The sequence below is a fragment of the Cervus elaphus genome, chromosome 26, assembly GCF_910594005.1.
Source record: "Cervus elaphus chromosome 26, mCerEla1.1, whole genome shotgun sequence".
Taxonomy (NCBI): Eukaryota; Metazoa; Chordata; class Mammalia; order Artiodactyla; family Cervidae; genus Cervus; species Cervus elaphus.
The window spans coordinates 36,078,304-36,094,322 of NC_057840.1; the positions used below are offsets into that span (position 1 = coordinate 36,078,304).

General features: G+C 38.3%; 1 protein-coding gene across 3 annotated transcripts in view; it reads right to left on the reverse strand.

The window, feature by feature from the left end:
- The window catches only part of SYNE1 (spectrin repeat containing nuclear envelope protein 1), a 482,339-nt gene that overhangs the window by 323,771 nt on the left and 142,549 nt on the right, over nt 1-16,019 (reverse strand). For all 3 annotated transcript variants that reach the window (XM_043888326.1, XM_043888327.1, XM_043888325.1), the window contains 4 exons: nt 14,911-15,048; nt 13,764-13,928; nt 2,425-2,537; nt 1,712-1,880 (listed from right to left, as the gene is read on the reverse strand). In XM_043888326.1, coding sequence (XP_043744261.1) covers nt 1,712-1,880; nt 2,425-2,537; nt 13,764-13,928; nt 14,911-15,048 — 585 coding nt within the window. The remainder of the gene's footprint in view (nt 1-1,711; nt 1,881-2,424; nt 2,538-13,763; nt 13,929-14,910; nt 15,049-16,019) is intronic.

Sequence of the window (16,019 nt, forward strand, 5' to 3'; positions counted from 1 at the left end):
TACCCAGCCCACAGGGTCATCATTGAGATGGAAGATGACACATGCCAAATACTTGGCACATGGAAAATATCCAACATCCTCTAATTATTAAAACTATCGAACTATAAATATCTTAAACCTCTTTTGGAATAGAAGTTTAGGTGATAAATACATATCTTTAATCAGGGAACAAGAATATTAGGAAATATTCATTAAAGCCCGCTATATTTGTAGAGTTATCAGCAATCTTACAAATAATTTTGCAAGTCACATTACCAAACAGTTTAAAATTAGCAGCTCAGTGAATGTCTATTTATGAAGTAGGTAGAAACTACTGATTTTTTTATCATTAATAATAATTCTTTAGTTACATATGCTTTATGTGAGAAGTTCAAAGAGAATTATTAACATCTTTGTGTTGGAACATTAACCTGGTGAAACGGTCTCATTAGGCATTTCAATTTAATTGGCTGTCCTTAAATAGCGAGAACAAAGACGGATCCTGAATAATTACCTACTGAGCTCAGAGTGTATCACTTGACATGACTAAACCCGAAAATATACATGCATATCTGTATTTAATATTTGTAGGACTAATGCAAATGCTCAAAGTTAAAAAAAAAATCAGATTTCTCATTACTTTCCAAGATCATTCAAAATGAATAAGGGAACAACATATTGTCACATATTTCACATTTTTGGACAAATGTTTCCTAGAAAATTATAGTAAATCTAGAGAAAGATTTTTATTGCAAACTTGTTAATTTTTTTAAAATGCATGTTATTCATTTAGCATGTAGAAAATAACATTAAAATGTAGCAAAATATATTATGGTTCTAGAATGCTTCAGTAAAAATGTGATTTCAATAAATATTCAGTCATGTTGGTAACAGAAGCACTGAGATAAGTCAGGTTAGAAATGGGCTTATATTTTAAATGAATTAATTTAATGATTAGAACTTCTGAATAAATACAAATGAAACAAAGGGCTGAGATGTTCTATTAATTTTGTGAGCATATCTGTGTTGCTAATTAATTGAGGAGCATGTTTAACTAAGAGAAATAAATTACTTTTAATAATTATAATTCTCTGATTACATGTAAATGGAAACTGCTAGTTATAGCAGGACCTACTTCCCTCATTAATGCAGGGCTACTAGTCTATGTACATATAGGATTATCTATATTGATAGCCCAAAGTAGAAAATACTCTTCAAAAATTAAGTTCATACAGGTTCACAGACAAAATTTTACTTTTCCTAGGTGCACACAGGAAGTAATGAAACTCACAGAATGGCCATAAACAAGGCATGCTTGAACTAATTTAAAAAACAAAAAAAAGTTCCCACTGAACAATTGAGAATTGTCCTAAACTACTCATGATTGGATTTTAGAAAGCTTAAAATAATGTTTAAGTATTTTAAGTCAGCTTCAGTGGTGAGCTCACAATCAGCTGGATGCAATACAAAAACTTTCTTTTTTTAAGCAAGAAAGCTCATCAAAATTGGTTCAATATGATTAATGTTGAAAAACATTTTATACTCCAAACAAGACAGGTGTATATTTCAGATTGCTGTGAAAAGCTCACAGATTTACAGTAAACCCATTTTACACACTGGTAACTTAAGGTTTAAATTCAAGATAAAAGTAACAATGTCCAGTAAACTGGAAGGTATTAGATACTAAACCCAGGGGTCCTCTGACCTCTGTCGGAGCCGCAGGGAGACTTACGATGTAGTTTTGTAGAAGGAGCTCCACTGAATCTCTCCCCCCGTACTTGATGATCCAAGACTTCAGCTTTGACTCTGCAAGAACCAGCAGTGAGAGCAGACGGTACTTTAATTCTAGAAATTCCATTTTCATTAAGTGTAGCTCTGATGTGGAGGAAACAAAATGAAACCTAGAAACAAAACAGGGAGAATTTACAGAATGTAACTAATAGTAACAGAACGGGGCTTACTTAACCTGTTACACGTCAGTATTAAATAAAACGCAGGCACAAGGTCTTCTAAACTGTGGCTGATCAATCACTCTCAGGAAAGCTGGTTCGGTTTCTAGCTCTGGGTTTCAAGGCAAATCACGATTGATTGAAGTCTTTGATTTAGTTCTTTCTCCTGCCAAGATCGCTCTCATCTGTTTCTTTTAGAAGCTGTTTTTGCAATATTACATAATGTTCCTCACAGTGCTGAATAAAAATACAGCCTCTGAAGAAACCATTTCTGTGATTTTTCAGGCTGTGGATACATACAGGTTTACTCTTTTCAACTAATTGTGTATTAGAATGTTGGCATTCTTAGCATAGGCTCTGGGAACCCAGTTTTTATGTACCAAATGCAAGCGTCTATGTAAAAAAAAAAAAAATAATTCAGAAAGAAAAGACATGGAAAAAAAGCATCCACCAAGCCTTCTAACTACACTTCATTCAAAATCAGACATTCTCTTACCTCTCGGCCATGTCCTCTAATTGATCAGGTGGCACTGGGATCCCGTTCACAGACCTGGTTCGGTAGATTTCATGGAATGCTCTTTTGTGGGCATCTGTGTTTTGAAGCAGATCCTAAGATACAAATTTTTTTTAAAAAAATAAAAAATGAGGAAACATGTTCACAGGAAGCTAAGAAGCATAATTTTCAGCCTGCACGGATGAGTCAATGTATTCAACAATTTGATGGTGCTGCCACAGCCATACGCGGGCTTTTACCTTGTACAGGAGCCTGGGTTGCTTGTCCATAAGGCCCTGTGCTAGAGCCGTAGCTAATAATTATGGCATCTTTTAAACACACATGACACTTGCACGGCAATGCATTCAGACATTTTAAAGGCACATGGTCCAAAGGAAGATGTAGTTAGTGCTATAGACGATAAATGTTAGCATTTTTCTCTTTCCCTGATTGTGAATCTATTGATTTTCCAAAGCTTAAAACTAGGTACCACTAGTTTAACCCTTTAAAGGTAAAACTAACAATATTAAATTCTCTATTTTATTCTGAGTGTGTGCAGGCTACCCTAAAGTGATGCTTGCTTGCCATCTTAAAGTAAATCAATTACATTACAACATATTAGGAAAACACCCTATGGTTAGAAGATTTCAAACAAGCATGGGGAATGTCCCATAGATATCACAGTGGGAAGGGTAAATGTGATGTTTGTAAAGATTCTGTCTAGATTGTACAGAACTCCAAAAACTTATAATAATTTATTTAGATTTGTTTTCTGAGTTTTTCACTGTCAGAAGACATATTTATATGAAGATTCACATGTCCTTCACAATTCCTAGATAATTTCTCACATAAAAGCAAAGAAGGAGAGAGGTGAAGCAGGTTCATGCCATATTTTCTAGAGCTTAGGTGGTTTCTCAACAGCGGAGTAAATAGCCAACAGATTGTCAGTCATTGAAAAATAAGATACATTAACCTACCAGAATGAATTAGAAAAATCAACACTCTATTGGGACTTCCCTGCTAAGAAGTGGCTAAGACTCTGCAACCCAATGCAGGGGGCTTGGGTTCAATCCCTGGTCAGAGAACAAGATCCCACATGCCACAACTAAAGGTCCTGCATATCACACCAGAGACTAAAGATCCTACATGCTGCAACTAAGACCTGGTGTGCCAAATAAAAAAATATATATATATATTTTAAATTAATTAATTAATTGTTTCATGCTGAGATTTAGTAGATTAATCGGAGAAAACAGAAGCAAGAAAACAGCCTAAAACATAAGAAAGATACTTGTTAGATAGGTACAAATGGAGGCTTTTATATATAAATTAAGATGCTAAAGTCATATGTATTTGTTAACATAAGGGATTAATTTCCTTTTAGTTCAGAGGATGTTATTTGTTACACTGTAGGAAAAAATTCAAGCCCAAACTATTTCTATCTTGATATGTATTTGCTATTATCACCTTCTGATGTGCTTCGAGTCTGCAGGTAATGGCACAGATATTCACAAGTTCCCTGTTCCCAGTGGGAGGGCACCACAAGCATTTCAGAGCTGATCACAGAGAACAGAGGACCATCCTAGAGCAACTACTGCCTTGAGTATTTCAATCACTTGTCTGCCTCCTTCTTAGCCTGTAGACACAGTTCTATAGCTTATGTCTTGACCGAAACTCCCCCAAATGACTTCAGGGCAAGTTTAGAGCCACCATCACTCCCACCTCTTATTTGTTCTGTGTGAACAAATTAACCTGTTAATGTATGGGTGGGGGGTCTGTGACTCTATTGGAATATCCAAATGTCCAGATGTCTTCCAAGAAACTTTCCCTGTTGTAGTTTTCTATATCTAATGACTTGAAAAAAAAATCTTGACAAGAAATCAAAACAAACAAAAACACTTTCAAACATGACAAAAGAATACAGATGGTGTGATGCTGCTGGGTCCTCTGAAAGGCCGTCTCACTACAAAGCAACCAGATGCTGAGCACAGCGTATGACTTCAGTTCACTAGTGGGCTCACAGGAAGTAAGTGAAACTTTAAGTCTCCCATTTTCAGTAAAGCATGACCCAAAACTGAATCACAGAACTATGAACAAGATCATTGAAAAAGCTGATTGTCCTGGACAGATATCAATACCATGCAAGTCTTGGAACTTGAATAATGTGAGAAATATTGAAAGTGAGAACTCAACATTTAGCCAGAACCCTCAAAGAGAGCTGATGTGTCCCTGGTTGATAGCAAATGCAAACACAAAAGGAAGATTGCAAATATCGCCAAACACAGGAGACATGCTACCACAAGTGAGAACCAGCAGAAACAATACATTCACAGTGTTAGAAAAATGTAATTTAATACTTGACAATAACAATTTGCAAGTTAGAAGAGTAGCACCTGGTTACAGTGTTCTTAATTCCTTATATGGATTAAGAGGAGGTCAAGACACTGATTTTCAATTTCATTAAGTATCTATGGTATAATTTCAAGGACAATCACATTACACAACTGCAGTTTATAACTTGAAGACAGTTTTAGGGAAAACATGGGATAAGAAAAATAGGCAAGAAAATCAACAACAACAAAACCCCTCAATCAAACATTTTAAAGCAATTTTCCTCCAATTAAAAAATTTAAAAATGGGACCTTCAATCAACTTATAAACAGGAAGAATGTAGGGAAAAAAGAAAGAAAGAAAAAGTAGGGCAAATAGAAACAAATTCAGATATATCAATAATTATAAATAAATATGAATGGAATATATATTTACTTATTAAAAGGCAGAGATTGTCAGATTAGGCAAGCAGAATAGAACTATCTGCTTTTTAAAAGAGATATTCAGAAACATTAAGAACAAGGATAGGTTGAAATTAATAGAATAGAAAACAACAAGCCAGGCAAATTCTAATGAAAGAAGGATCATAAGTGTGCATCAATATCAGACAAAGAGACTCCAGAATAGAAGTCATTACAAGTTATTAACTGCTTAATTCATTATTGTTTTCTTGGGTTCCAAAATCACTGTTGATGGTGACTGTAGCCACGAAATTAAAAGATGCTTGCTCCTTGGAAGAAAACAAACCTATGACAAACCGAGACAGCATAGTAAAAAGCAGAGCCATCAATTTTGCTCTAAAATTAATTGTATATTCTGGAATTTTGTTCTAAAATTAATTGTATATCCTAACAAGTATCTGTTGAATGGAATTGGACTTCCCATAAATCAAATTTATGGGAATTTGAGTATCCCACTCAGTTCAGTTCAGTTCAGTTGCTCAGTCATGTCTCTTTGCAACCCTATGGATCGTAGCACACCAGGCCTCCCTGTCCATCACCAACTCCCAGAGTTTGCTAAAACTCATGTCCATTAAGTCAGTGACCATCCAACCATCTCATCCTCTATCATCCCCTTCTCTTCCCACCTTCAATCTTTCCCAGCATGAGGGTCTTTTCAAATGAGTCACTTCTTCGCATCATATGGCCAAAGTATTGGAGTTTCAGCTTCAGTATCAGCCCTTCCAATGAATATTCAGGACTGATTTCCTTTAAGGTGGACTGGTTTGATCTCCTTGCAGTCCAAGGGACTCTCAAGTCTTCTCCAACACCACAGTTCAGAAGCATCAATTCTTCGGCGCTCAGCTTTTTTTATAGTCCAACTCTCACATCCATACATGACTCCTGGAAAAACCATAGCTTTGACCAGATGGACCTTTGTTGGCAAAGTAATGTCTCTGCTTTTTAATATGCTATCTAGGTTGGTCATAGCTTTTCTTCCAAGGAGCAAGCGTCTTTTAATTTCATGGCTGCAGTTGGCATCTGCAGTGATTTTGGAGCCCCCAAAAATAAAGTCAGCCACTGTTTCCACTGTTTCTCCAGCTATTTGCCATGAAGTGATGGGACTGGATGCCATGATCTTAGTTTTCTGAATGCTGAGTTTTAAGCCAACTTTTTCACTCTCTTCTTTCACTGTCATCAAGAGGCTCTTTAGTTTTTCGCTTTCTGCCATAAGGGTGGTGTCATCCGCATATCTGAGGTTATTGGTATTTCTTCCAACAATGTTGATTCCAGCTTGTGCTTCATCCAGCCCAGTGTTTCTCATGATGTACTCTGCATATAAGTTAAACAAGCAGGGTGACAATATACAGCCTTGACGTACTCCTTTCCCTATTTGGAACCAGTCTGTTGTTCCATGTCCAGTTCTAACTATTGCTTCCTGACCTGCATACAGGTTTCTCAGGAGGCAGGTCAGTTGGTCGGGCATTCCCATCTCTTTCAGAATTTTCCAGCTTGTTGTGATCCACACAGTCAAAGGCTTTGGCATAGTCAGTAAGCAGAAGTAGATGTTTTTCTGGAACTCTCTTGCTTTTTTGAATATCCAACAGACGTTGGATATTTGATCTCTGGTTCCTCTGGCTTTTCTAAGTCCAGCTTGAGCATCTGGAAGTTCATGGTTCATGTACTGTTGAAGCCTGGCTTGGAGAATTTTGAGCATGACTTTGCTAGTGTGTGAGATGAGTGCAATTGTGTGGTAGTTGGAGCATTCTTTGGCATTGCCTTTCTTTGGGACTGGAATGAAAACTGACCTTTTCCAGTCCTGTGGCCAACTGCTGAGTTTTCCAAATTTGCTGGCATATTGAGTGCAGCACTTTCACAGCATCATCTTTTAGGATTTGAAATAGCTCAACTGGAATTCCATCACCTCCACTAGCTTTGTTCGTAGTGATGCTTCTAAGGCCCACTTGACCTCACATTCAAGGATGTCTGGTTCTAGGTGAGTGATCACACCATCATGATTATCTGGGTCATGAAGATCTTTTTTGTATAGTTCTTCTGTGTATTCTTGAAACCTCTTCTTAATACCCTCTTCTTCTGTTAGGTCCATACCATTTCTGTCCTTTATTGAGCCCATCTTTGCATGAAAATTTCCCTTGGTATCTCTAATTTTCTTGAAGAGATCTCTAGTCTTTCCCATTCTATTGCTTTCCTCTATTTCTTTGCATCGATCACTGAGGAAGTCTTTCTTATCTCTTCCTTGCTATTCTTTGAAACTCTGCATTCAAATGAGCATAACTTTCCTTTACTTCTTTGCCTTTCACTTTTCTTCTTTTCATAGCTGTTTGTAAGGCCTCCTTAGACAACTGTTTTGCCTTCTTGCATTTCTTTTTCTTGGGGATGGTCTTGATCACTGCCTCCTGTACAATGTCATGAACCTTCGTCCATAGCTCTTCAGGCTCTCTGTCTATCAGATCTAATCCCTTGAATATATTTGTCACTCCCACTGTATAGTCATAAGGGATTTGATACTGTCTTCAATTTAAGTCTGAATTTGGCGATAAGGGGTTCATGATCTGAGCCACAGTGAGCTCCCAGTCTTGTTTTTGCTGACTGTATAGAATTTCTCCATCTTTGGCTGCAAAGAATATAATCAGTCTGATTTTGGTGTTGACCATCTGGTGATGTCCATGTGTAGAGTCATCTCTTGTGTTGCTGGAAGAGGGTGTTTGCTATGACTAGTGCATTCTCTTGGCAAACCTCTGTTAGCCTTTGTCCTGCTTCATTCTGTACTCCAAGGCCAAATTTGCCCATTACCCCAGGTATTTCTTGACTTCCTACTTTTGCATTCCAGTCCCCTATAATGAAAGGAACATCTTTTTTGGGTGTTAGTTCTAGAAGGTCTTGTAGATCTTCACAGAACCATTCAACTTTACCATTATTGGTCGGGACATAGACTTGGATTACCGTGATATTGAATGGTTTGCCTTGGAGACAAACAGAGATCATTCCCACAGAGAAGCATCCCACTATGCTTCTTTACATTGTTAATCTAGATACTGTTAAGTGTTCCATCACTTCATAGCAAATAGGTGGGGAAAAGTGGGAACTGTGACAGGTTTTATTTTCTTGGGCTCCAAAATCACTGCAGACAGTGACTGCAGCCACGAAATTTAAAGTCATTTGCACCTTGGAAGAAAAGCTATGACAAACCTAAACAGTGTATTAAAAAGCAGAGATATCACTTTACTGACAAAGGTCCATATAGTCAAAGTTATGGTTTTTTCAGTACTCATGTGTGGATGTGACAGCTGAAGCATAAAGAAGACTGAGCACTGAAGAACTGATGCTTTCCAACTGTGTTGCTAGATAAGACTCTTGAGAGTCCCTTGGACAGCAAGGAGATCAAACCAGTCAATCCTAGAGGATATCAACACTGAATATTCATTGGAAGGACAGATGCTGAAAGTGAAGCTCCAATACTTTGGCCACCTTATGTGAAGAGTCGATTTACTGGAAAAGACCCTGATGCTAGGAAAGATAGAGGGCAAGAGGAGATGGGGGCAACAGAGGATAAGATGGTTGGGTGGCATCACTGACTCAATGGACATGAGTTTGAACAAACTCTGGGAGATAGTGAAGGACAGGGAAGCCTGCCGTGCTGCAGAGAGTCGGATATAACTTGGTGACTGAACAACAATAATAACTATAAACACTGAAGCTTACTTAATACTGGGTTCCCTCAGGGCTCAGCTCTTGACTTATTTTCTGTCTACATGTATTTATTTAATCTAAGTCTCCAAGCTTTTAACATCTCTTTATATACCAAGAACTCTGACTATTTGGCCCCCTCCTGTCTCTTATCTTCCACTGCCCACTCCGCATATTCGCTGGGACATGAAAGAGTCTCACACTTACCTTCCCCCAGACTGAACTCCATCTTTCCTCCCAAATCTGCTTCATTGCCTTTCCATCTCAACTGATGGAAATGCCATTTTTCCAACTGCTTGGTTGAAAAATCATAGTGTCATTTATGACTCCCCTTCCTTCATAATCAATATCTAATGCTAAAAACTCTTTGTTCTGCCCTTGAAATATACTCAGAATCTATTTCTTACCATCTCTGTAGCTATGACCTTTGTTCAAGCCACCCTACCCAGATCATTGAAATTGTTTCTCTTCTACCCTCTATGACCAGTCCAGCCACATCCTCACACAGCACCAGAATGATGCTGTTAAAAGAGTGAATCTGTCATTCCTCTGGTAAGAAAGTAGATGGGAAAAGATCATTAGGATATAACAGAGGAAATTAAGGATGCTAAAAATGCATTTAAGGAATGTGACAAAGTGCAAAGAAACAAAACTGGGGGGAAATGGAGGCTTAACAATAGGCACAAGAATATTTTGAATAATCTTATGTCAATAATTTTGAAAACTTAGTCAAAGGAACAAATTCTCAGAAAGTATGATTAGCATTATTGACCCAGTTACAATTTTGAAAGCCTGAATATTTCTAAAACCATTTTTAGAAGCTGGTTTTTTTTTTTAACAAGAGTAAAAAAACAAACAGTAATCATTGCTCTTACAGAGTTGAGATTACACTGTAGGAGATCAAGCAGTAAATAAGATAAATAATTAAATTAGCATTTGAGATGAAGATAATGCTAAAGAGAAAAACTGAATAGGGAAGGGGAAAGGATGTTATCCTTTCAAAGAGGTGGCCGAGAAAGGATTGACTAAAAGGTGACCTTTCAGTAAAGGACCAAGGAGATGAGGAAGAATGCCTGGAAAATATTTCAGGCAACATTCCAGAAATGTTGGCAAAGGGCAAAGGCCTTCAAACAGGAACACACTTGCATGTTTGAGGTTCTCTTTTCAGTGTGGTTTCACTGACTCCCCTGCTTAAGATTGCAACACCGCCTAATCTTCCTTGTCCTTCTACCTTCTATTATAATATAAAATGTCATTATTTATTATATTTATTATTTCTTAACTGCCTCCTCCTATGAAAAGGCAAGTTATATTAGGCTAGAGGTTTTGTCTGTTTTGCTTATGGGTATATCACAAATGCCTAGAACACTACTTTGCACATAGAAAGAGCTCAATAAATATTTGTTGAAAGACAAGGAAAGACCATTTTAGGACCATATGGTCCTGTTCAAAATTACCATAAAATATCTGGTTTATGCCAAAAGGTTGCTGATAGTTGGTTGTATTTGGTCCTATCCAAAATGTCCATGGAGATATTTGGTCCACATCAAAAGGTCCTTAATATTTGGCTCTGTCCAAAACTATTTGTTCCATGAACCAAATACACTCATGGACATTTTGAACCAAATGTGGGCTAACTGGAAACACTGGAAAGAAGAGAAAGAAAATTAAGAAACCAAATGGGTAAAGTAGTTCAGAGACGAAGGAATAACTGTCTAAAATGCTTCCAATAAAGGTAAACTGAGGACTGAGAATTGGTCATTGAGTGAGGAACAGAAAGCACCCTCATGAACCTGCCATGGATAGACGGGCAAGGATAAACATGATTGGAATGGGTTCTAGAAAGAATGGGCAGAGTACAAAACCAAAATGAGATTTCAGAGAGTTCTTCCAAAGAACTTCACTTTTGTAAAAGAAAGAAAAAAATGGACAGTAGCTCACTATGTGCATCATCCAGGATATGGAGACGACTTAAATGTCCACCCACAGAGGAACAGGCCAAGATGTGCTCCATACGGACGATGGAATGTTACTCTGCCTCTGCCATGAAGAAGAACAAAACTGGGTCATTGGTACAGATGTGGAGGGACTTAGAGACTGTCATACAGAGCGAAGAAAGCCAGAAAGAGAAGAACAAATACTGTATACTAATGCATATATGTGGAATCTGAAAAAATTGGTATAGATGATCTTATCTACAAAGCAGAAAATACAGGTACAGATGTAAAGAGCAAACATACAGATACCAAGGGGGAAGGGAAGGAATGGGATGAATTGGGAGATTGTGATTGACATATATACGCTATTGATCCTATGTATAAAATTGATAACCAGTGAGAACCTACCGCATCGCACAGGGAACTCTACCCATTGGTCTGTGATGACCCAAGAGGGAAGGAAATCCAAAAAAGAGGAGATATATGCATATGTATAGCAGGTTCGCTTTGCTGTACAGTAGAAATTAACACAACATTGTAAAGCAACTACAGCCCAATAAACTTAAAAAAAATAAAGGACAATAGCTGAAAGGACAGGTAAGGTTAAGAAAGAGGCTATTAAGAATAATAACAGTATGTTTTATGTGGGTGGGGAAAATCCAGCAGAGAAAGAGAAAGAAAAAATAAAGAAGCAAAGTACTACAGGCATTATCTTCTGGAACAGAGCTGGGAGGATGGGATCCACCATCCATGTGGAGGGGCTGGCCTTAGCTCGGAGCACAGATGGTTCATCCATAGTAACAGGAGAGGAGACGGAGTATTCGGTCACAGATGCATGTAGGTGGGTTGATGTGGTCGTGGGAGCTTGCGGAAATTCTTTTTTGACTGCTTCTATTTTCTCAGAGAAATAGGAAGCAGTGTCATCAGCTAAGAGTAAGGATGAAGGAGGAGGTTTGGAAGGTTTGAATAGAAAAGGTATAAAATAGTTGTCCCAGAAATGCAGAGGGAAGAGAGTCCAAAATGCCTTTGGAGTGCCGGGGAGCGTGAAGGGCCCGCTTGGGTTAGTCAGCATGCCTGGGGGCGTGCTTATCTCCAACGACAGCCAACTGCATGAACGTGGGCAGGAGCCAGGCTGAGAGCTGGCTTTAACCAAAAAGTCACCTGGTGGATCAGATGGTAAAGAATCTGCCTGCAACGCAGGAGACCTGGGTTCAATTCCTGGCTCAGGAAATCCCCTGGAGAAGGGAATGGCAACCCACTCCAATATTCTTGCCTGGAGAATTCCATGGACAGAGGAGCCTGATGGACTACAGTCCACGGGGTTGCAAAGAGTTGGACAGGACTGAGCAACTAACACTTTCACTTTTTCTTGTTTAACCAGGAGAGTAGAACAAAGTGAGACCTGGTTGTTGGTTTATTTTCCACATATACAGTTAACTCCCACTATGACTCAGTAAATGAGATACACAAATTCAATTGCACAAAATGCAGGGTTGCATTAATGAGATGTTAGTGAAAAAAACAGCATTTTAAGTTAGGACTGTACTATCACAAGATGCAGAGGAAGTGTATTAGAACTTATGCTAAGCACAACAAACCAAGCAATGAGAAAAACGCAAATGACTAAGAGATCATCAAGGCCTAATCCCACCACTTTCTAAGGCCACTAGTAACCCTCCCAGCACCCTGATCCTCACTTCTTAAGCACCAGGACATAAGAACTTGGTGACTTGGTTTGCCTTCCTGTGAGAATGGAGGAGGAAAAGAAGTCTGGAGCCAATGGCCAATCACACTATTATGAAAATACACACTGTCTATGGCCTTATATTTTCAAAGACAACAATATAGTAAGAGAAATAACAAAAGTAAATGCAGATAAAAAATAACAGAACTATTGGAAAGCAACTCGGGAAATGAATCTACTGGGATTGTCATAACAAGTACAGAAGAGGGAAGTGCAAATCAAAGAATTTCTAGGAAAATGGGACATCTCCGAACCAGAATGAATAGGTGCCTGGGAGACCTGAGTCAGCACAAGTTCCAGACTATACTAGTGAAACAAGGGTATTATCAGTTAGCTGTTAATAAATAATGAATTCTGACCTGCTGAAGCTCCAATACCTTGACCACCTGATGCAAAGAGCCGACTCACTGGAAAAGACCCTGATACTGGGAAACATTGAGGGTAAGAGAAGGGGATAAGACAGAGGATAAGATGATTGGATGGCATCACTGATTCAAGGGACATGAGTTTGAGCAAGCTCCAGGAGATGGTGAAGGACAGGGAAGCCTGGCGTGCTGCAGACCGTGGGGTCACAAAGAGTCAGACATGACTTAGCAACTGAAGAACAACAGCCTACCTTCACTGATCAGGTTTGCTTTAATAAAAGTTTGCAGGTCCTCCAAGTATCACACAACCTTAACAAAAAGATGTTGGCCAAGCTGAATTTAGGAACTTGGAGTCAGCTGTGTCCAGTTTGAGCTCCAGCTGGTTAAGACTAGTTAGGTCCACTGACCCTCCATCTGACCATGGGTGAGTGTCTGCATGGTAACCTTTTGATATCAGAGGGCCCAAAACTCCACCCTCTGATGATGCTAATGCCACCATTTTCTGAATATGTAGCCCATGAAAAGATCTGTGGCTTAGTTGCATCTGCACAGAATGAGGATCACTTCACCCATTTCTTATCTCCAGTGACCTTTCCCATGCTCAGCTTGATCCCATAAATACTTAGAACCCCTCACCTTCAGGAAGATGGATCTGAAATTTGTTCTCTCATCTCAGTTGGCTGCCTTGTGAATAAACCCTTTCTCTGCTGCAAACCTCAGTGTCTCAACCTGTGACTCGCTGAGTAATGGGCAAACAAACCTGATTTGGTAACACTAGCACCGTTAGGCTGGAAGGTTTTCCAGCCAGAGTATTTACCTTGTGTTGCTCACGTTTCCGGTGTATTGTGTTAGCAGTTTCCTCGTGAACCTGCTGAATGGTTATTTCCTCTCTTAGGGCCACTTCTGCTCTATATAACCAGGCCCCTATGGTGCCCAGAGGTGCAGGAAGAGACTTATCAAGTTGTATATGCCAATCAAAGAGCTGAAACACAAAGTAGAAAGGCAGTGTCTTAACACGATGGACAATTCCTAAAATTCCCCCAAATGATTTTAAAGGCTACAAAATGCTGTAAGTTATTAATTTGGGGTTAATTTAATAAACACCAAGTAAGAAAATATCTGTGTCCTAATCTAATGTTTTGAAAAGTTCAGAACACAGATACTTTCCTTCAAAATCTCCCACATAATAAGAACAGGTCCAGAAAAATCAGGGTCATCTAGACATCTCGGGAGGAAAATGAGAATTCAGGATTCTTTCTATAATAATGTATTTCTCTAATGATTTCATCATTTCTCCCACTTATCTGATTGTCAGGTACTGCTTCACAGCTTATTGGAATGATGGGGGGGGGTGGGATCTAAGTTATTCTTTAATAGAGCTTAATGGGAAAAGTTGGATTATAAAAATGAAAATGGAATAAGTACGAGACAAGTATTCCCATGAGGGATAGAAGTTTCAGAGGTTTTGAAATCTGGGACTTAATGTTTGCAAAATATTAAAATGAAAGCTACAGAGCAATTTTCCTTCAAGTTCAAGGTCAGATAAGATAAGCTTAAATTAAAGAATATAAAAATAAATGTGAATACAGGAAGATAACTAACTGTTGATGAAATCTGATTATGGAATTTGGAGAAGTTGAGGCCTCATTCTTGGGGAGTTACTTCTAAACAACCCAGGATTAAATTATATAAAAGGAGAAGTAACCCAGGTGGTCTTTCAGGATTTCAGCAGGTTGTCTTGTCAATAAGGCAGGCAAAACAGGGAAACAGTTGTTAAACAGGCACTTCCACTAACTTCAAGGAAAACTTGACAAGAGGACAAAGACCATCCCACTGGTAAAACTTCCAACCACTGACAGAGGCGTGAGGACCTGATGTAACATCATTGTGAAGAAAGAGATGATAGAAAATATTCTTGACTAACTTACATGAAATGTAATGAAATGAATTATCAGAGGACTTACGCTGGAGGACACTCTATCCCAGGCCTGTTTGACCAATGCTTGGTCAAGTGACAATTTACCATCTCTATGTAATGGTTGTAATAAGTGTTCAATCTGTTTCCTCTTCATTTCATATTGAACTCTGAAGTGCTTAAATGACTAAAAGAGGAAAAACAGCAAGAACATGGCAGTCAGTCAAAAAAAGCAAAAGCAAAGGAAACCATGTTTCCTAAATAACAATCCTTTATATTTGGATAACGTTCAACAAATGTTGCTGATAATAACACTGACAATGGTGAAACGGCCAGCATTCACCTAGCCCTGATGACGACCCTGGCCCCTTGCGAAGTGCCTCCTGCACATTATCCACTCTGGCTCCCCATCACACTACAATCTAGACAAGCCCCATTATTACTGCTAAGCCCAGAGGTGACTTGGCACACACAAGTAGTAGAGACAGCACTCAAGGCTAGGATTTCTCATTCCTGGGTAAATAATCTACAAGCCAGTCCCTGCTCATGATGAAATAATAAACAAGAGTATAAATCTATGTTCATAATCAAAATTGTTGTTTCACTTTAAAGTACCAGTTTACAAATAGAAATTGCATACATCAAAAAATTACAGAATTAGTGGTATCCTAATTTGTGTTTCAGTAAATCTGTATAAAGAGGTTTACTTTATGTAACAACCCTTTGCTTTAATTTTATGCTGTCAAAATATTAAATATTATATCTTTCTTTTGTCACAGTATGGTTAACATAAATTTGTAACATGCAGATTTAACTGTAAGTCTGATATTAATATAACCTAAGAAAAGTTAGTGATTTTAATGAAAGTCCTACATTTTACAATACATTAACCCACCCTAATTGGTGATGGACAGGGAGGCCTGGCGTGCTGCGATTCATGGGGTCGCAAAGAGTTGGACATGACTGAGCGACTGAACTGAACTGAACTGAATATATGTCTCAAAGTCCACATATGAATTGAAAATGTCACTGAATGTGCATTTAATGTCTTTAATATTAAAAATATTAAGGAACATGAGAATAGTCCCCATAGAATCTAACAGATAGCACATCTGAAAGAACTTCTAAGTCACTAAGTATACAAACATGTAAATTCAC